We start from the raw sequence: 20,055 nt of genomic DNA on the forward strand, positions 1-20,055 counted from the left end.
TGTGTTTGCAAAAAATTATGTAGGGAGGGAAACAGTTTTTTAAATCAGGAGTGAAAAGATGTCCTATTAGGTATGAAAATCACCAGAGTCACAAAATGTATTGGTAATGGAAGCCTGTGGAGACACCTCCTTTGTTGGACATCAGGTCAATTATTTCCTCAAGGCTTTCTCCTTGTGTTCCTTTTGCGAATGACAGCTTAGATAAATTGAAAGATTTTGCATTTGCAAGAAGAAATAGGACCTGGTCTCTTGATTTCTCAGTCTTCTGACAATCAGTAGATTTAATCAGTGATGGCAGAGGCAGGACTCTACCATAGTGGTTTAAGTTCTGTGTAAATCGTCTTAGCATTTTGTGCTAAACACCTAACAGATGTTGTGATTTCAGTGATACTGTCAAATTACTGCTGATGAGAACGGTCTTTTTTACCTTACTTTCCTCCCTGCTTACCTTTTGCACACACTTGTGTTGGATCCCTGCACTTTCCCTTTTCCCCAGCCCACAGATTATTCATTGCTTGGGGAGGGTTTCATCTTTCTTTGGCGGTGGAGAGGGGAGAAAATGGGTAACTCAATCTGATAAGTGCTAGAGTCCCTGCAGGAAAGGAACTGAGACCTTCCTCTCGGAGAAGCAGTAACAGTCCTGCTAGCTCAGTTGCCAGCAGGACTGTAAGAGGTGGTCTGGGTTTTTGAGCAGTATGACCCAAAGACATGTCCCAAAATCTGTGGCCTTGTTTTGGTTTGACAGGTTAGTTTCCAACAAAGATGAGCAAGCAGATCTCATAGTTTGCTGTAGATAGCCACACCAGCTAGTGTGGAACATGGCAGCAGATCTAGCTTGTAGAAGAGGTATAGTCTCAAAATACTATTTTAGTTGCTTCCACTTACTCATGAAATGAGTCATTATAATTGCAGTTAGAGATCTAGTGGAACATTAAATGGTTTTCAGACTAGGGAAGGGATTTTTTTTTTGAAAAATGATTTCTGGGATCCTGCTGTTCTTTTTAAGAAGTGTTCGTTTGCTGGGAAGGGGAGGTTTTAATTTTCTTGTACAAGTCTTTCTCTGTGATTCTTTGTTCAGTGCTTAAGTGTTTCAGAATGATAAAATTCATGCTATCTCCTCTTGGATAATTATTTCTTACGAATAGTAACTGTTAGCTTTAGTATCATAGGGTTTATTCGATATTCATGGGAGAACCAGCAATGAGGTAGAGGAAATATTATATCTGATGGTTTGCAGCATTTTATTGTAGCTGCATTGAGTGTTGATAGTTTGAAAATATCTGCTGTATTAAAGAAGTTAACTAAGGAATTTTTATCAAACCTTGCTTAGTGAACTGGATTGTGGTGTCATGATTGTACTTCCTGCATATAGATTAAGTTTTAATCAGACTGGTGTTTTGTGTGTTCTAGGTACTGAAGGTGATTTATCTCTTGCATCATGCGTGAATACAAGCTAGTGGTTCTTGGTTCTGGAGGTGTTGGAAAGTCTGCTCTGGTAAGTGCGAGGCAGTTCAAGTATGGTTTTTTAGGCTTATTGTATTTCTTCTCTGATACGCTCTCTACTAAAGTATATTTCTTTATGTAAGTGTGCACAAATAAATATAAATGTTAGTAATGAGGCATCATGGCTAGAATAGGTAGATCCTTTACTGGGTGCATCTGCATCCATTGGTGCATTCTCACATGCTGCTGTTTCTGAATGGGTTTGGTTGATGGTGCTTGATCAGTCTCATGCAGTGAGGTGCCGAGCCACAGCATTATGAGGATGTCTGGCTTCAACAGATAAACCAGCCATCAGTCTGTGGGAAATCAAGCTCCTTTGTGAATCTCTCAAGGGATATGAACTAGCTTGCCCCTGTAAGTCCTGTCTCTAGGTCTTCAGGGTGCTGTTTGCTTAATGTTCAATAGCAGTCTCTTCAGCGCTAATATTTTTAATGCAGACAGAAATATAGATTTGCATGTTGGTAGGAAGTTTAACGTGTTTCTTGCATCCTTTCTGTGCAAGTAGGTATATAGCTGTGGCAGGTAGATGATTAAAATTCATGAGCTCTTTTATTTACAATTAAATGATTACCGAACGGTCTACTCTGACCTAGACCAGAATTGAAAAAGTTCACAAAACATGATGCTCTCAGCCTACCTAAGAACTTTGCATCTTTCCATTTAATTGTGCACCTTACCATAAAGTAGGTTCCAGAGCTTACTCACTTTCCTTGGATAAGAAGTATTCTCTTGTGCAGCAGTTCATTAAAAACTTCAATGACAAATCGTGTTAGATTGTGAAAGAACATTTTCGTTCACCTCTGAATTCTTTATCTCACTGCTGCATTTCTGGATTTGAATGTGCCTGCTCTGACTTGGCCACTGAGTCTTAAGTTCCATTTGACTTGTGCTAAAAACATCCTTCGGTACACAGGAACAGCCTACTGAGTCTAGTTAAGACTAGTAAAAGCTGGCAGTTGTTTTTTGACTAAGTCTTGTGCTGGCAGATAAGTAGCAGAAGATGAAGTAGTTCTAAATGCAAACGTCAAAGCTGTGCAGCCGTATGGTATCCTGGTCAACTAGAAACTCATACTGATTCTAAGAGTTAGGCGAACCTTAAATCAATGCGTGCTTTAATTCTTGCCCTCCAAGTGACGGTGGATAAAGGAAAGTGTAGCATTGCTTCATCTAACAGTTAAATAGTTAAATAGGCATACACATCTAACTTTCTGTTGTTTCTTAAAATTATAGTTATGGCAATAATTTAATTTGCTTTAAAAATGTTATGGATAAGAGTATACACCTAGAACAGTGATTTGTGTACAATGTTTACAAACTGTCACTAAGCAAGAGAATCCTACAAGAACTTTTGTATTGCAGACTGTACAGTTTGTTCAAGGAATATTTGTTGAAAAATACGATCCTACGATAGAAGACTCCTACAGAAAGGTATGTGCAAAAGACCTCTCTAGTGTTACAGAAAATTAAAGCTGTAGTACATATTGTCAAATATTTTAGTCACTGCTTGAAAATGGGTATGCCTCATAATGCAGTATTAAACCAGATAACAAGTTTGAAATATCAGTGTTCTCCTAAAGTTTGTTTAAAAGGAATAATTCAAGACTAGCTTTTTAATGTTTAAGCAAATACCTTGCTGGCTAGTCAGTAATAATGGTTATTTCATTGTCAGAGTTGGGAACATGGATTGAAAAAAAAATGTAAAAACACTACCACTTTTCAATTTTATAATATTTATTACTAGTTTGTTTTTGCATTAGTATTTGCAGGTAGATTAGGACTTGGAGGTACTAAGCTCCTTTGCTACTAGAAAAATAGTTAAGAACAAATTCATACCCTTAGAACACTGGAGGCATCTATCATACTGTACTCATAACAATTTAAATGATAGCTAGATATGCTTCCATTAGATGGGTTGTTGTTTTATTAATAAGTTAACACAAACCTATCATAAATGAACAAGCATTTACAGCAAGTGGCCTGTTAGTTTCTCTCTTCCTATCTTCAGCATGACAGGCTAAAAGGTCTAATTCTGCTTGCATCATCTTGAATCTCCATATTGCTCACTCTTCAGTTTCACCTAAGACCACAATTAAGATTCCAGACTACGATAATTTATATTCAGCCTGCTACCGTTAACCATTTGGTGCAAGAGAGAAATTTTCGGCTGTGTCAGTTTCTTTATCTATCTGTCTTTTTTAGCTGAATTACTTTTCATATGCATTGATACCCTTATCACATGGCCACAAAAATGTTGGTATCTGTACAAGGGAGGCAAGATGCACAAACCCTAGCTGGGAGTGGGCAAACTGCAAGACCTTCTTTTTCAGCACTGAAGTACATTTATATTGGAACAAAGGTGATGCATTAAGAACTGTTACAGCCCACAGTCACCAGAATCTCTTCTGACTAGAAGAGGAATTAGTGAGAGCAAAATAATAACTTCATACCTCTTTTCTTTGACCTCATATAAACTGTAGGTTGGAAAAACTTGAGTCTGTCTTAAGTACATGGGCTTCCAGCCAAAGTTAGAACTCTTACTAAAGAGACAATAGCAGAACCAAATTCTGTGTTGACACTTTTTCTGTATTAGAGAAGCAGGAATTTTTAACCATATACCAGTGTTTGGTGCAGGACTTTGCTGGGTCAGGCCCAGTAGATGATTCCAAAAAACATTCACAGGCTGATCTTAAGTGAAATGTTTCCTTTGTTATATATTTACATTCTTTAGGTCATACTAGAGTCATGATGTTTGCTGGGTCAATTTTTCCAAAGACTGTTTCCATGGAGCCTAAAAAAGTGAAGCCATCTTAAGGGATTTTGCCTTTTGCTAACTACATTTTTTTGTCGTTGCTGCTAATAAAGATCTTACAATATTCCTTTCAGGTTTGTTCCTGAAATAACTAGTAATAGCTCTGGGCATTCTTCTTTTCAAATCAGCCAGATTGTTGAGTCTTGCTGAAGTTACTTTATGTAGTCATTTTCACCTTCTTACTGTTAGTTGCAATTCTAACTTGCTTCTTGACTTCAAAATGTATTGGTTTGGCAGCTGAAATTCTATGTTATTTATTTTAAATGTAATTTTATAATATTTAAAGTTGAAAGGATGTGACTTGTTTGTCTAAATAATTGAGCTTGAAGTCTTAGAACTTTATGGTCTTGGTTTACTCCCCAAATATTTCTTCATAAAGTGAATAAATCCTGCTTAATTAGCTGAATAACTTTGACAAAAATACCTGTTAAAACAGTGTTTATTTTTAAGGAATTGCAATCCATAGGAGACATGAGGGAGGTGTAAGAGGAGGGGAAATACTCCCCTTCCCTGTCCCAAGCTCAAATCTAGTTACAGAAGAAAAGCTGCAAATTAAACAAGTGACAGTGCATAAGTGGGGAAGAGGTGACACAAAGTTCTTTGAGTGCTGATTTGTTAACTAGGAATTTTACATGCAAAAGGAAACAAGGGAAGTTTACCAGTAGCTTGAAAGGAAAAAAAATTTTTAATGTGGGTAGTCTGCTTGAAACAGCTTGAGGGCACTTCCATGTCCTTTGCTTCCCTCAGGGCCATTTCTTTGAGGTATTTCCACTAGATAAAGGAACTCTGGAATGGATACAGAAATTGTTCTGTCTTCTTAAACCTGCCATTTTTTTGCAAACTTTTCTAAGCTGGATAAATTTTCTAATTAGTGTTCCTAAAGGCTTATTTAGGGGACACCACTTCTAGTGGTTGTTTACTTGTTTGCTGTGTATTACTTACTCTCTTGTTGATGTACATTACAATTAAATGAGCCTTAGTATGCCAATCCAGTTTTCTGGCTTTACTTGTACTTTTCTTTCAATCTCTGATGATCCCCGAAACAAGGGAAAATTAGTTGTGCTAGTTGCTGATAACCATCATTACAAATTTAGCAGCCTCCTTTTAAATAATCAAAAATCCCTAATCATTTTGCAAAGTGGTACTTGGCTGCTGACACTGCATTTGAAAATGTCACTGGGGCTCTTTGAAAGGCTTCTTCCTGCTGTTTTCAAAGTGTATATCCATACAAACTTCTTAAGCCATTATGTTGCTTTATGCATTATGAATTTGCTTATAAAAATTACACAATTTGTGATGTCTTTGGAGGAGAGAGTTGCAAGGGGAAAAGTTACAACCACATCTTTCTCTCTTGACAGCAAGTCGAAGTAGATGCACAACAGTGTATGCTTGAAATCTTAGATACTGCAGGAACGGTACGTAAAAAACAACTTTCCTAAATACTGATGTACAATGTATTTTAAAAAAACTTGAGTATTGCAGCAGAAAATTAATTGCAGGTTTTCCCATGAGCTCATATTCTGTAACAGGGGAAAGAAATAGAACATTTGAAAAGAGATTGTGCTCTTGTTTTAAGTTTGTTGCCCAGAAAAAAATTAAGGCCCACTGGCTACTGAGATTTGATTTCTGTTGCTGTAGAGAATGTGCTTTCTTCTGATGTCCTTTTTCTTTTGTGTGTGAGATGTACTGTGACATTGGGATAAAAATAGTATTGCTTCAGTCAGCTTATAGGAGCTCAAAGCACAAAGGTTATGCTGACTCTTTGCATATTGGTCAGGTTTTTCTCTGACTAGTTCCAAAATTATTGAAATCAGTAATTTCCTTTATTGATTCCAGTGAGTTTAAGCTCAAGACTCTTGGGAGTTCAACATGTGTTCTCTGAACTGTGGTAGTAATATGGTCCAATAATAACTTATTTCAATTCCCTATTAGATTAATACTCTGTAAATATACAGTAAGATGGAGCAGCTGTTTTCTAGAAATAAATTGCACTTTTCATCTGACATACAGCAAGGGACAGGGAGTGATTGATCAGGCACCAGATAGCCAAGTCACCAAGCTGAAAGAGGCAAATGCTGTTCTACAGTCATATTGGTAAGAGTGCACCAGCAAGTCTTTATATGCAATATCATAGTTGTCACTGAAGTCAAGGAAATGTGACAAGTCTATTGAGTGTCTTCATCCTCTAGTCCATCTCCTTGAAAATTAATGTAGAATTTAACATAGGAATTGCCTAGACTACAAAATTGAATCTGAAAAGGGATGCATTTACTTTATGATCCATTTAAAGGAACTATCAAGATACGGAGAAAATGCTGCTATGTTAGGAGATATTCAGGAGGAGTTTTAACTTCTGTGATCTACAGATTACAGTGTACCTTCTGCTGTACTTCTCTCCAGTGAAATTACTCTAGTTTCTCTGACCTTTTTTCCCCAGGATTTGTGGCTGTTGGCAATATCTAGATGTTGCTCAGCCACACCAGATAGTGTTCCAAACCTGAGGTTTCTTTATTAGCAGGTCTGTTTGCTGTAGTGCTTATAGTCAAATAACAAAACACTAGTCAGTTTAACAGGAAAGGGAGGCAATACAAATGCATTGTACTTGTGATCCATTTGTGACCTGAAGTTTATAGCAGTTTGTGCAAGGAAAATGCAAATTGAATGCAACATCTGTTTCATTTTTTAATTACAGGAACAGTTTACAGCGATGAGAGATCTATACATGAAAAATGGACAAGGTTTTGCATTAGTATATTCCATCACAGCTCAGTCCACATTTAATGATTTACAGGATCTAAGAGAACAGATTCTTCGAGTCAAAGACACTGATGATGTAAGATCTCTAAAAATTCTTAATACTTAGAGTTTTCATTAGCATGTTGTGGTGTATACACTGTGGTCAGGTGGCCTCCAAGTTTTAAGTTGAAACGTATGAACCAGAAGATGCATAGTACAGAAATGCAACTCTTAAGGTAAACTGGAGAAATTGTAACGTGTCATGTGTTATATAGAGAATTCTCTTTCTTTAAAATACTTTAATTGACACTGGAAATAACTTTATTCATTAGACTGCAGCAAACGTTTCTAAAGCAACTATTGTTGCCTTAATCACTATCAGTGAAGTTTTAAAATCACTTAGAGTTTAATTTTCTCCTCAATATCCCTACTGTTTATGGTATTTTAAAAGCATAAAATTTTAAGTTGTAACCTTTAAACTTTGTGTTATGTAGCTTTTATATTTTGTCTTGTCTGCTTGCAGTTAAGTTCGGTCATCCTATTTCCACACAATTTCTATTATTATGCATCTCTTAGCATTATTAAAGCTATAAAGTGAGGCTAAAACATTGTATTTTATAAATGATGAAAAAAACCTTACAACAGTTGGAGGAAGTGAATGCTTGGTCCCCTAATAAAGGAAAGAGGTATTTCAACTGTGAAAATAGCAGTGAGTTTTTAACAGCAACACCTTGTAGCCTTCAGGCAGGAAAAACTCCCTTCTTGAAGAAAAAAATAAGTTATGAACAGTTTTTAAGCATGATCATCTCATTTAAACTGTTTATGCAAACTTTGATACCTTCCTTACTGCATGTATATATATGTGCTTCTGCTGTCAGCAGACACAGAATATATAAACCATTTCAGTTCCAGGGAAGTGCATTAAGACTTTTTTAAAACAAATCACCTTGACCATAAGCATTTGCAAGTCTTGCCTATGTTCAGCAGATTTCTTCTTGGAACAATTTATTACCCATTATCACAAAGGTATCTCAAAAGGTTAGTATTTAAGTTACATGGACCTTTCCCATCCACAACCTACCAAGTTATAGCCTTGTTTACTGTGAAATTAGTTTTGTACAATAAAATCAAGGTAAATGTGATATTTAAAATCTTACTTTATGTGGTCTATTTATGCTGATTAGTATCATTTTGGTAATATTTCCTTATAACGTTATTTTTTTAGAAGACACCCCTCAGACTTGGAAGGCATTTCATAGTATCAGGAAAAAGATAAGCTTCCAGTTGCAACTTTAGTTTCCATCAGAATTCACAGAAAAAGTTTCTCTTACGCCAAAGCTTAGGCATGACTTGCTTTCTTGGTGGGGGAAAATTAAATGGTCTAAATATTGTAAACCTTTTTTCAACACTTGAATACATGAAGAGTTTAGCTATGTCACATTAGTAAAAGAAAAGAAGGAGAAAAAAGAATAGATGATGGCATTTTCTTGCTGCAAAGGTCAATTCAGCGTTTTCTGTAGTTGGGAATGCTGGTAAGGTAGCATGTTTCTTTTCTCTGTGTGCTGTAGCTTGCTAATAAGAAGTGTGTGCACTGAGTGCTCTTGAAAGGTGTACTGATATGCTGAGAGTAGAGGAATGGTGAGAGGAGCTTTAGCATCCTTCATCATGCTACCCAGTACAGGACACTGTTTCCAGGATTTCGGAATTTGTAAGAATCATTTGGTAGACTCTTCAGTAGACTTCTTGATGCCTTAAACATATAAAAATGAAATCTCATTAAGTCATCTAAAAAAACATGAAATTTGCTCAATTGGCGGCATACTGAATCCTCAGACCATTCCCCCTATTGCCCTGCCAAAAGCTGGCCAAAATGCAGTCACTTTCATTTGAAGATTGAAATATCACAGAGCTGTAAACTTAAATTACAGTTATACTAGAGCTTGATTATTCTGAAAATCAGGATCCTCTAAGGATTCAGATGGCTTTTAGGTGTGCATTTACATTGTGCCATTCTAAAATGTTAATTGTTTCTTTGCTGTCATTGAATGGTTTTTTAGGTGCCTATGATTCTGGTTGGCAATAAGTGTGACTTGGAAGATGAAAGAGTTGTGGGAAAGGAACAAGGTCAGAACCTAGCAAGGCAATGGAATAACTGTGCGTTCTTAGAGTCTTCTGCAAAATCAAAGATAAATGTTAATGAGGTAAGGCATTTTACCTTTGGTGGGGAGAGGTGTCAGGGGGAGAAGAAAGAGACACTGTTCTGATAACCAAACATTTACTGTTTGTCAAGGAAAAAACTAATCATGAATAATATTCACTATAATGGGCAAAACTGTTCCTGCTGTTGTGAGATGGTTATGTTAAGGGATGTATTTATCTTTGATGTGGGATTTTTTTCCAAGTTATACTGATTTTATTGTAATTAATGTAATTTTCAAATTATCTTCGTATGAATTTGGGATAAATATTTCTCTTATGGTCCATTCCCTAGTTGATACAATCTCTATCAATTGAGATTGTACTGCTAGACTTACTTTTTTAAAGACCTTTAAGAAAGTTAAGTCATTAAAACTGTTTATTTGGTGTTAACACTATTTGAGATGATAAGTTGAAAAACTATAAGTTTTGTTAGAATTAGCTGCTAAAATTACTGTGAAGTAAAAGGGATGCAAAAGCCTCTCTACTATATATCTACTTGTTTATTTAACAGGAGCTAGACAATTGATCAAATGCATGCATTTTGGGGACTTGCCATAATGCATGCCTTTTTTTCCAGTGGGGGGTGCCAGCATAAAGAAAGGGATACAAAAATTTTAGAAAAAGAAGCTGTGTTAGTATTTACATTTCTGGAACAGCTTGAATTTTATGATAAATCCTACAGTTCATTAGGTCATCTGGAAAACATTGTTGGCAACATCAGTCAAGTTGAAAGGGCCTCTGTGCAAGACTTGCAAATAATGAAAACAGTATGGGGGTTTTAGCACAGCTGATTTTTAAAATAAGTAATATGTGTTTAATTAGTTGGGAATTTCTGGAAGCCATTGACTTTTTTTAAAATTCAAATTAATCACCATAACTGTATAAAAGTCATATGTTCAATAAACTAGAACTTCCAGCAAATACTATAAGCCCTTGTTGGAACATTTGCTGCTTTGCAGCCAGTGCTTAGGAAGGTGCCAGGATGGCTCTGGTATGAGGGCTTCCTTAGTTTAGGAGATGCAGAAGTAATTGGAGCAATGTCAATTATGAATGAAACAGATGCTGTTGAACTGTAGTATGTTGATTTGTTTTAAATTAGCCTTTCAAAAAAATCATGTTCTCTTTAGAATTCTATGAGACTTAGTGTGAGAGCCTCATAAATGAGTTACTTTTCTGGGAAATTTTATGCTTCTATCATGCTGTAGGTTTAGAGAGGCAGAATTAATTCTTTATACTTCAGTATTTTGAAAGTATCTTGAAAAGCATGATCTCACTCAAATACAAGAGACTATTACTGAGTATGTAGTGAGTTACCATGAAAAATGTGTAGTAAAAACTTACTAGAACTTTCTTGAAAAGAATATCCTAAGAGTGATTTGAATTAGAAGAAAGCTGTGACCTGTTTCTTGACCTCAGTGCTAAACTGCAAAGTAATACCATAGAGTAGTTGATCACTGTGGCATTTTTCATGTGAGTTCAGATGAGTTTGACCCAGAGATTAAATAGCTGCGGGTTATAGATGCCTTTCCAGTTTGCTTCACTGAAAGTGTAGAACTCTTGGCAGACAATTATCTTAAGCAAGAAAAAAAAACCACCAGTTATTAACTAAGTATACAATTGAACTTAATAGCTTTGTGGTAACTAAATATTTTCAGGGGTTCTTGAGTATGTGAGTGCATTATGTGTGAAGATTCAAGGCTTAAGGTTATAAGAGATGCCTCCTAAAATCCATAATCAACTGATTTTTATATTTTCAGATCTTTTATGACCTTGTGCGACAAATTAACAGAAAAACTCCAGTGCCTGGAAAAGCACGCAAAAAGTCATCATGTCAGCTACTTTAATGCATAGCTGTACTGTAGCTCTGAGCCAGGTAAATGTTTTAAATTTTTCTGTGCATTATGGCTTTGAAAAACAAACAAAACAACAACTAAAAAAACCCTAAACAGCTGTGGTAGCTGTTGATGCAGAACAGCATTGAAAATTATTGATTTTCATTATCATATAAATGTTTTTGGTCTTTATTTTGCTGTTTCAAAGTCAGAACTATAAACATGTGCAAGATACACTGTTAACACTAGTCTGGGGGTTTTTTTCAAGCTTTAAGGTGTTGATAGAGCTCAAATTAAGTGTTTCCTCCTATACTTCAAAGCTTTTGGAAACACGTTTTTGTCTTTTAAAGCCTGATAGAATAGACTGCAAGAGCTCAGTTATCTGGAATGCACACAGTACAATATTGTAGTTTGCATGCTGGTGTCTCTTTCTGCTTTGAACTCCTGCATATGCTTTTGTGATGTCATAGGAATTTAGCTTCTGTCCTTGAGACTGTGTGGATATTTTGAATTGAATTGTGATTAGTATATTTGGATGAGAAAGGCAAAGTGATCATTGTAACACTCCAAATATTTGACCTGGAGCTATTGGTCACTGGATCAATTTCTTACTTGTTTGCAGTTGGCTAAATTTCTACATGACTTAATCTGTGCTCAAAGAATGCTGCTGAAAGATCAAGCAAGCTCCAGCCTGCTCTTAAAGCAAGCCTTTCCAGAAGTTAGTCAGGAGGCATGGATTTTTTTCTGCTTTTTTTTTTTTTTTTTCTGAGTAGGTTGTTTCCCTCTTTCCATCTCCAAGCCTTAGTATGGGCAGAGGTCTGTCGTGATTGACCTGACTTCATCAAAGTTGCCTGTTACCTCCCTTTCCTTCAGTTTTATTGAACATACAGTGGTGCAGTTACTTCAGTACTATGATCCATTATTTTGTCATCAGTAGACCTATCTGATATACTGAAGGGTCCTAGTAGGACATCTCACTGTCAGAAATCATAAGCTTTTATTAATAATCAGGTAGCGCCATATGTAACTCTTTTTTTGGTATATTCAAACTTCCTCAAATTGAACTACTTAGATCAGTTAAAAGTAAAACTAAGATGGTTCCAAAAGCATTAGCTGAGGGTGGCAGAAATGGTTGTTCCGTTTCCTTAACAGGGCTTTTGATTCAGGAGCTTTGATCCTTCAACTGTGTGTGTTGTTAAAGCCATGGCAACTGTCATGCTGTAAGCAAAACTAGTCCCACCAATCAAATACTACTTCCACAGTGCAGCCTGGATTCCTCTATGTATCCTAATCCAGTTAGGATAATAATTGAGATAGTCTGTTATTTGTATGTACACAGTAGAAAGTGTATTATTAGAGAAGTGTTAAGGTTGTTTTCTGTTTGTCAAGAACTTTGCTAGTTCCTGCTGTAGCTGTTTTAAGTAAAGAGCAAGGATAAATAGTTGTTACTAATACTAACCCCTTGTTTTGTTGCTACAGGTCTGAAGAACTGTTGCCCAATTCAACAGTGCCAGCATTCCAACTTTATTAAACCTACCAACATCTTAAATGGACTTTCCTGTGGTGGTACCCTTTAAGAAATGGATGAAAGCTACATCAGTTTGCACATTCTATCACTTTCCAGTGTCATGAGAGATTTTTACTTCTAAATATTCTATGTATGCAACTGGTAAAACCAGAGCCTACATCCAGTATTACTGATAAGAGACATTGTTCATCCACCAATGTTGTACATGTATGAAAACTGTGTACTGTATACTTCAACAATCCCCACTTTCTATTGGAGAGTACAATAATGTAAATCCTAAAAGCACCACTATTTTAGCATAATAAAAGAAAGTCCAAAGAGCTCCTATATAGACTACTCCAGATAACTTTGCTTCATCGGTATTTGTAGCTTATTGTAACTTTTTTAAAGAAATACAGGATCATCATCATCGTATTGTACAAAAGCGCTTTGATTAACACAACGGCTATATAGTTTTTTAATTTTAGGAAAAACCTGTGGAGACAGTGAACTAGTCTTTAAGAGTCCTTTCAGTATAACGTCTGACTAAAGACATGGCCTTTAATATCTGTTGGGAAGGAAATGTCCAGACTTTTCAACCTTTTATTGTATGTTTCCTTTTCCTTGTTTACATAGGGAACAATGTTTATAGTTGTGTGTACAGTGGGGGTCTACAACAAGAAGTGTATATTTTAAAACAATTTTTTAATGATTTAACAATTTTTTGTAAATCATTTTCGGGCTTCTGCAGCTGTAGATTCTCACTGTGAATTCCCTTGCTTGCTCATGCATAAGTGTATTTGCAATACCAAATATACAGGTTTAGTACTTTTGCCTGTTAGTGATTGTTTTACATGTGTAACGTTTTGGTTGAGATGTTAAATGGTGGAAGAGTACTGTGGATGTGAATGTGGGAAGTAATTTTAATCATGTGTAATTGGTCACAGGGCCTAAGTTGCAGTAATTAACTTTCGCTGATTTATTTAACAATGCCTTGTTGCTTTGTATGCATTAACGTTTGGGTGTAAAGATTGTGTGTATATCCAACAGGGAGCCACAGTATTTAAATTGACCAACCTAATGTTACAACTGCTTTGAGGTGGCCAAATGTAAACTAAAAGCCTTAATTAAAGTGGTGCAATTTTGTATGACTTAGCATCAGTAGTTCAATAAATTTGGATTGCCATGCAAGGGCTTGCATTACAGTTATACTACTTGAATGTTTTGTGTTTTAGTAGTGCTAGTAAATACTGATTTTTAAATCTCTTGCACAGTGCAAATTCATACATCTTAGGATGAAGAGGAACACTTATGACTTTTTCTGACAAATACACGCCACAGATATTTTTTCTAATAGTATACCATGTGTTAGTGTGAATGAATTTCTGACTGAATGAAATTCCACTTATTTCTGGACTTGGAATATTCCAAGATCTAACAAAACGAAAAGTCTAACAGAAAAATACCTGTCTTCAAAGGTTAGACTATCAGTGGCTGTTTTGGAAACCTGAAAATATGTTGCCTGCTATTTTCTTTCTTTCCAGGGAGAATTAATTGTTAAAATTTACTTAGTCTAGCAAAAAAAAATTATCTTGGGAGACAATATGATTTTTCTGCATGATTCTTCTGCATGATTTCTGCATGACCAAGCCTTATTTGGTTGGTTTTAAGGAAATCTGCAGAAAAGCATTCTTGCAGTATTGAGTGTAGAGTTTTTCAGACTTGAAATACCTGTTAATAGTGTTGGACTGAGAAGTGGAATGCATGGACTGTAGATGATTTCCTGATCGTGGCTGTGCTGCTGAAAATTAATGTCACACCCAAATACTTGGTACCTCCTGTTTCTCTGGCACAGAGTTATCAGAGAGCTTGTTCTCTAATTCATTCTCGCAAGTTCAATCAGGCTAGGTTAGCTAATACTGGTAAGCTTTGAAATAGTTTATGTTGCCCACAGTGAAGTAAGATCCTTCCTGCTGGTAGTTTCATCAGTCCAACACCATTGTTTAATGGAGGTAATATACTTCTACTGTGCAGAGCTAGATTTAAGACTGAAATTCCTTTTCATTTATCATTAGAAACCATAAGATATGATGATCCCCATCCTGCTTGGTCCCCAGAGTAGAGGAGACTGGAGCACTAGGTGTCCTAGTTCTTATCTCACTAGGTACCTGCCTTCTTTGGTGAGCTAATCTGAATTTTTCTTCCCTTCATTTCCAACCTCTCATTATTCAGGTCTTGTAACACATTTATGTCCTGGTTGTCCTTTTACTGTTTTTTTTAATATGTTTCTTTTCCAGGCAGCTGTACAGATGGCATTGGGTGGGAGTGAGAGAAAATTCTTTGACAACATCAGAGAAGGGGCTTTGGTCTGGGGTCTTGGTGTCCAGTCAAAGAGTACTATTGACAGAGAAGGTCAGGCTTTGTCCTGAAAAGCTCTGTACTGAAGCATTCTTGGCTGTTCTGTTCCTCAGCATTAGAGGTACTCAGTTGGATCAAACCCTGAGGAAGTAAAATTTTCAGAATCTCTAGGCTTTAGCATATGAAGATTATTCTAAAGAAGGGAAGTATGTTTCCCCCTCCCCCATCTTTAGAACTAATGTCAGAATTGTAAAGCCAGCACATTGTAACCCACGTAACACCCAAACTCCGGTATTCTTGAAAATTTAGGCAAGCTTCAAGGGAGCAGTGTCCCAGTTGTAAAGGGAAGATGCTTGACAAAATGTTGCTAATTAAATGATGAAGTGCAAAGAAAAACACATAAGAATTCTTTTCGTGTCTAAATAATTGTGGTGTAAAAAGCTGTTACCACTGAGGAACTGAACATCCAGTTCCCCATGGGAATTGGAATTATGTAAGCAGTTACCAATTCTAGAAAAGAATCCTGTCTGCTGAGATTTTTGAACAAACTTTTACGTATCTTCAAGACAATTTCGTTATGTACCAATGTTTAAGAAGTTCATGCTTGAACTACTTGTACAGAAACAGAACACTTCTCCTAAAGCTTTGGATGAAAACATGCATAACTCACATTTTGAGAATTAATACAGGCATTTTTGCAAATTTGGTGTTAATGCACATGTATTACTGCTTGTAAAGTTAGCTTATGCTTGCAGTGCACACTGCTTTATTTCCTCTCTAATCTGAAACTGGTATATGTCAGTATTTAAAGTCTGAGCCTTCTATGGAAAAAGTAGTATTTATATCCTGAAATACACAAGTATTATTTAATGGAATTGCACTCTTCATATTAGGACTCTTTCCTTGCAGTATAAATTTCTCTTATACCTTACCTTATCCTAGTGCTCTTTTTCCTTCTCAAATTATTCTGTGAAATGAATGTTACTTGCCTAACTTGGAAGACTATTTTGAGACATTGCAAGATGTTTTCAGATGTCCAAATGAACTAAGTGTATGCTCAAACTACTACTGCTCTCCTGCATAAGAGACTTAAATTCTGGAAAAGTATCATGGAGTTAGATATTACATTTCTTTCATAAGATGTACTGATTCTGTGATGCTAGAAATTAAAGGTGGCAGGAGTTTGAAATTGGGATTAAACTGTTGTAAGTAGAATTGCAGTTTTCTTACAGGTGAACAGTAAAGATGAGAATTTTTCTTCTTTTAAAATGCTGTAAACAAACTGGATGAATCAAACTTCATGAGTTTTTTTTCCCTGAGTTTTCTAATCTTTGCCAGTTTTGAAAATAGCTTAGTTGGAGAGAAATTTGGCCACAATACTGTACTAGTTCTAAATAGACTTCAGTTTAAGACATATCAACAGTAGAAAGTTACACTAGATGTGAATGGTCAAAAATAGTCTATGTACAGCTATGTAGCACTTTTTAAACTGTAATCTGATGATGCAGCCAAGTGTAGACAGAAAGCTTTTTGTTCAATTTTCAACTGCTGTCCCAACAGCATTAGGCTATATTTCAATTTACTGCTTTTATTTTGCCTGTGTGTGGGGACGAGAATAAAGACAAATAAAAAGTTGATTAATTATAGCGAAATGCAGTTGTAAGTTGTTCTCTAAGGTAGTATTAGAGTACCAGAGTTATTAAATTAGTTATTAAATTTTTTTCTGGATCTCAAGCACATTATGCTTTTCTTTCAAAGGCTTATGAACAACTTGAAGACTTCTAAAACCTCATCTACCTTTTCCATTTTATAAAGTAAACTTGGAATGATACTTACATTTGTGGAAAACTTTACATTCTGAGTCTCGAACTTATTATAAGCAAAGTCATTTCATAGTCTTGATTTTGTTCACAGTGTTTCAATATCTGGGCTTCAAACAACATATAAATGTGGATTTTGCTGTGTTTTCTGTGTTTTGGGGGGTTTGTTTGTTTGTTTGTTTGTTTTAAATAACCTCCAAAGCCATTTATTTTCAGAAGTTTGAATCATCAAGCAGAGAGTGGCTTCCTGTTTTCAAAGAGCTGTTCTTTAGGAAGAGATTTGTGAATGGATAAAAGAATGTCTTTGTAATTCCATCGTACTCACTTCAGTCTCAAGAGATCCTAGTTCTGCCAAACAACAGGCTCTACAGCTTCATTGTTTTAAGAAAGTTTACTACCACCAGGATTTTTTTCTTTGAAGTTGTGACTGGGGTGAACTTCATTTGAGAATCATTGTCATTTCTAATTAATTCATGTAATATCTTTTGTTTAGCATAAACTTGGAGGCATGGGGCATTTCTGCAATCTTGAATACTGAGTGAAATCATAGTGGATGTTACAGTTCCTTCTTTTGTCAGTATACTTTACCTTTGTGGCGTTTTAGCCTTCCCAATCTAGTAGGGAGGACTCAGTAGCTTCGCTCCCATTCTAAGTACAAAAAATCTCTACATGTGAAATCCCAGCTCTCATCAAGTGGGTTTACTGCTTGTAATGCACCCAATAGCAACAAAGACCCTTGGCAGTACTGTCATGATTTTCAGACACAAATAAAATGAGTTACAAATTTGTCTCTTTCTTTTTCCTGTTTAATAATAAAAACTGGTTTTAGCTGAGCTGCCTCAGTAGAAGTAGCATGAGAATCAATTTGTTCTGGTAAGAACCTGAGCAAACATTTTGAGAGTCAACATGTATTTAAATACTAAGCAATCACATGAACACTTTACTTAAATTCTTGAGATTGGTTTTTAAAAAGTTTCCATGCATTCAAATGAAAAAGTAAAAATTTATACACTTCCAGGAATGTGTTTCAGCTAAGAAAAGATGAGCTAAAAAACTTTGCTTCTCTTACAAAAAGGCAAGGTATAGTGTAGTTTCCAGTTTTCTTTGTACTAAATGCAGCTGCTGTCACACACTGCACATGAACTTTGTTGAGCTCTTGGTTTTGGTAATTCTGAATTAAAAGTAACAATTTTGTATATGTAAATGGCATGTATGCAGCTTTGCAGGGCATTAAGGAAATTTATTTAAGTCATGAGCTGTCTTAAAATGTATTTTGTAAAGGGTAATTGGAGTTTTCAGTTAGTTTACTTGTTTAAAGTTCAGGATATACTAGATTAAAATTAACATAGTACATCCTGTAGGTCCTGTTACCTTTGCAGAAAGGTAGTAGGGAACAGAGGAACCTTAGGCACTGGCAATAAACATGCCAGGTTTCTGTGTTAGTTGGCTGGGGGTCATTTAGTTAGCTGGCTGCAGAGTCATTTTTGGGTGTCCTGCCTCTAAGTAAGGAGCATTGCTACCTCCCCTGATATTCTGGTAACAACTGGAGTTAAGACCAGTGATCTGATGCAAATATGTGAAACTTCAGATGGATTTAGAAATTTTAATTGTAAATTTGGAGTCCTTTATATAACTGACTCGGAAAAAAAGTTGTGTTCCCTTCTGCTTCTTGCTTTCATGAGATTTTCAGTTATTTTTTCATTTTTTCCCCTATTTCCATCTCAGTAGATAAATATGAAATGGGATGCCAGTCAAAAAGTACTGAAACACACTTCCAGGTTTTTACCCAGTTCCCCCTGCCTTGCCCCCTCACTGGAGCCTCTAAGGTGCTTCCCCAATCGGCACTTAAGAGAGGCTGTACATACTAAGACAAGTTCTCTCAAAAGCCTCAATCTTTCGTATACTTTTACAGGTTTGTTGGGTTTGGGTTTTTTTAAAAGCATGCATCCTGCCCTCTTAATTTCTCCTCAGACTTATTTCCTTTGCTTTGTTCTCATCTGTCATTGCTTTGAATGAATTTGAGACAGCACACAAGGGAAGCATCTTCTCTGTCATCCATGTATTTCTCACTTGTTTACTCTCTGCCCTGAGGCAGGGCTAGCCTGAGGGTGTGAGCTGTTAGCAAACGATTGAACCAGATACTAATTTGTGCATTACTCTGTTTGAATTTCCCACTGCACTAGAGACGATAATGCTACACTGTTTCAGGAGGATCTGTTGAGAGGTAAATTCTATTAAATATGTAGTACTAAACTAGAATGTAATAATTCCTTTAACACTCTTCTGGTTTTCTGTTATCAAGAAGGTTGTTGCCTTTACTTGTGATTTCTTGATAGTCTACAAGATAGGGCTTTTTTTTTTTTTTGTTTAAATCCAAAATTACTAAGTGACTAATCTACTCTCTACAGGTCCTCTGCTTGCTTGTGTTTCTGCAAGCCCAGTCTTCTCAGCTTTCTTCTTGTGGAGCCTTCTGACGTTAGGCTCCCTGGTAGCTTCTGTGAGACCCTATGCTTGGGAACTGTGGCATTTTGTCAGTATCTTAAGCAAGTTGGAGGACTTCAGACCATGTCTTGCACTTCTGCTGCCTTCTGCAGCTGTTGTCAGGTGTATCCTTCTGACGAATGTGAACGTCTAATTTGAAGTACCCCATTGTAGCTGTAGCCCTAAAAATACCCAAATACTTACAAGTATTTTTCAGAACTTGCCGGTCTACATGAAAAGATTCGGTTTCGACAGTTTTCCTTGTCCTAGAGCGCAACTAAACGAACCACGGTCAGTTGCGCAGTCGTTTGTACTTATAAAGTAGTAACAATGTTTTTTCTCTAGTTAAAGAGTAGGCTAAATTCATTTGGGGAAGGAAAGGGAGAGGTAATTTCATAATTCTGTTAAATTTGTCCAGCCTTGTAGGGATTGAGTGATCCTGCACGTTGCTTACCCTTTACCGTTGGTGCCAGTAGTGAGTTACACTGGGAGAAACGCGGAAGAAACAGACGCGCGTTTGCAACTCGGGGAGAACAAAACTCCTCATTGCAAAGGCCGGTACGGAGGCCGCTCCAGCTGAACGTGTGAAACACTTTGCGCGTCCGATTAGCCTTTCTCTGTGAGGCGGGATAACCCCAACAGCACCTGACACTTTTAAACTACGGGGGTTTTTTTAAGCTGTGACCCTCAACGCGGGGTCTCGGGCACCAGCAGAGGAGAGCAGCCTTGAGCCGGGCCCCAGCGCGGCCTCCCCGGGGCGGGCGGGGCGCATGGGCGGCGCGGGCGGAAGGCGCCCGTGTCCTTCCGGGC

General features: G+C 36.6%; 1 protein-coding gene across 1 annotated transcript; it reads left to right on the top strand.

Annotated features, from left to right (window-relative positions):
• Positions 1 to 1,374: 1,374 nt before the first annotated feature.
• Positions 1,375 to 17,552, top strand: RAP1B (RAP1B, member of RAS oncogene family). The gene is made up of 7 exons (XM_008632803.2): positions 1,375 to 1,495; positions 2,863 to 2,931; positions 5,671 to 5,727; positions 7,005 to 7,145; positions 9,106 to 9,249; positions 11,005 to 11,120; positions 12,559 to 17,552. Exons 1-6 carry the CDS (start codon positions 1,439 to 1,441, stop codon positions 11,089 to 11,091), a joined length of 555 nt encoding a protein of 184 aa, XP_008631025.1. The 5' UTR covers positions 1,375 to 1,438; the 3' UTR covers positions 11,092 to 11,120; positions 12,559 to 17,552.
• The last annotated feature ends 2,503 nt before the right edge of the window (positions 17,553 to 20,055 follow it).

Source organism: Corvus brachyrhynchos, unplaced genomic scaffold (assembly GCF_000691975.1).
Source record: "Corvus brachyrhynchos isolate BGI_N302 unplaced genomic scaffold, ASM69197v1 scaffold32, whole genome shotgun sequence".
Taxonomy (NCBI): Eukaryota; Metazoa; Chordata; class Aves; order Passeriformes; family Corvidae; genus Corvus; species Corvus brachyrhynchos.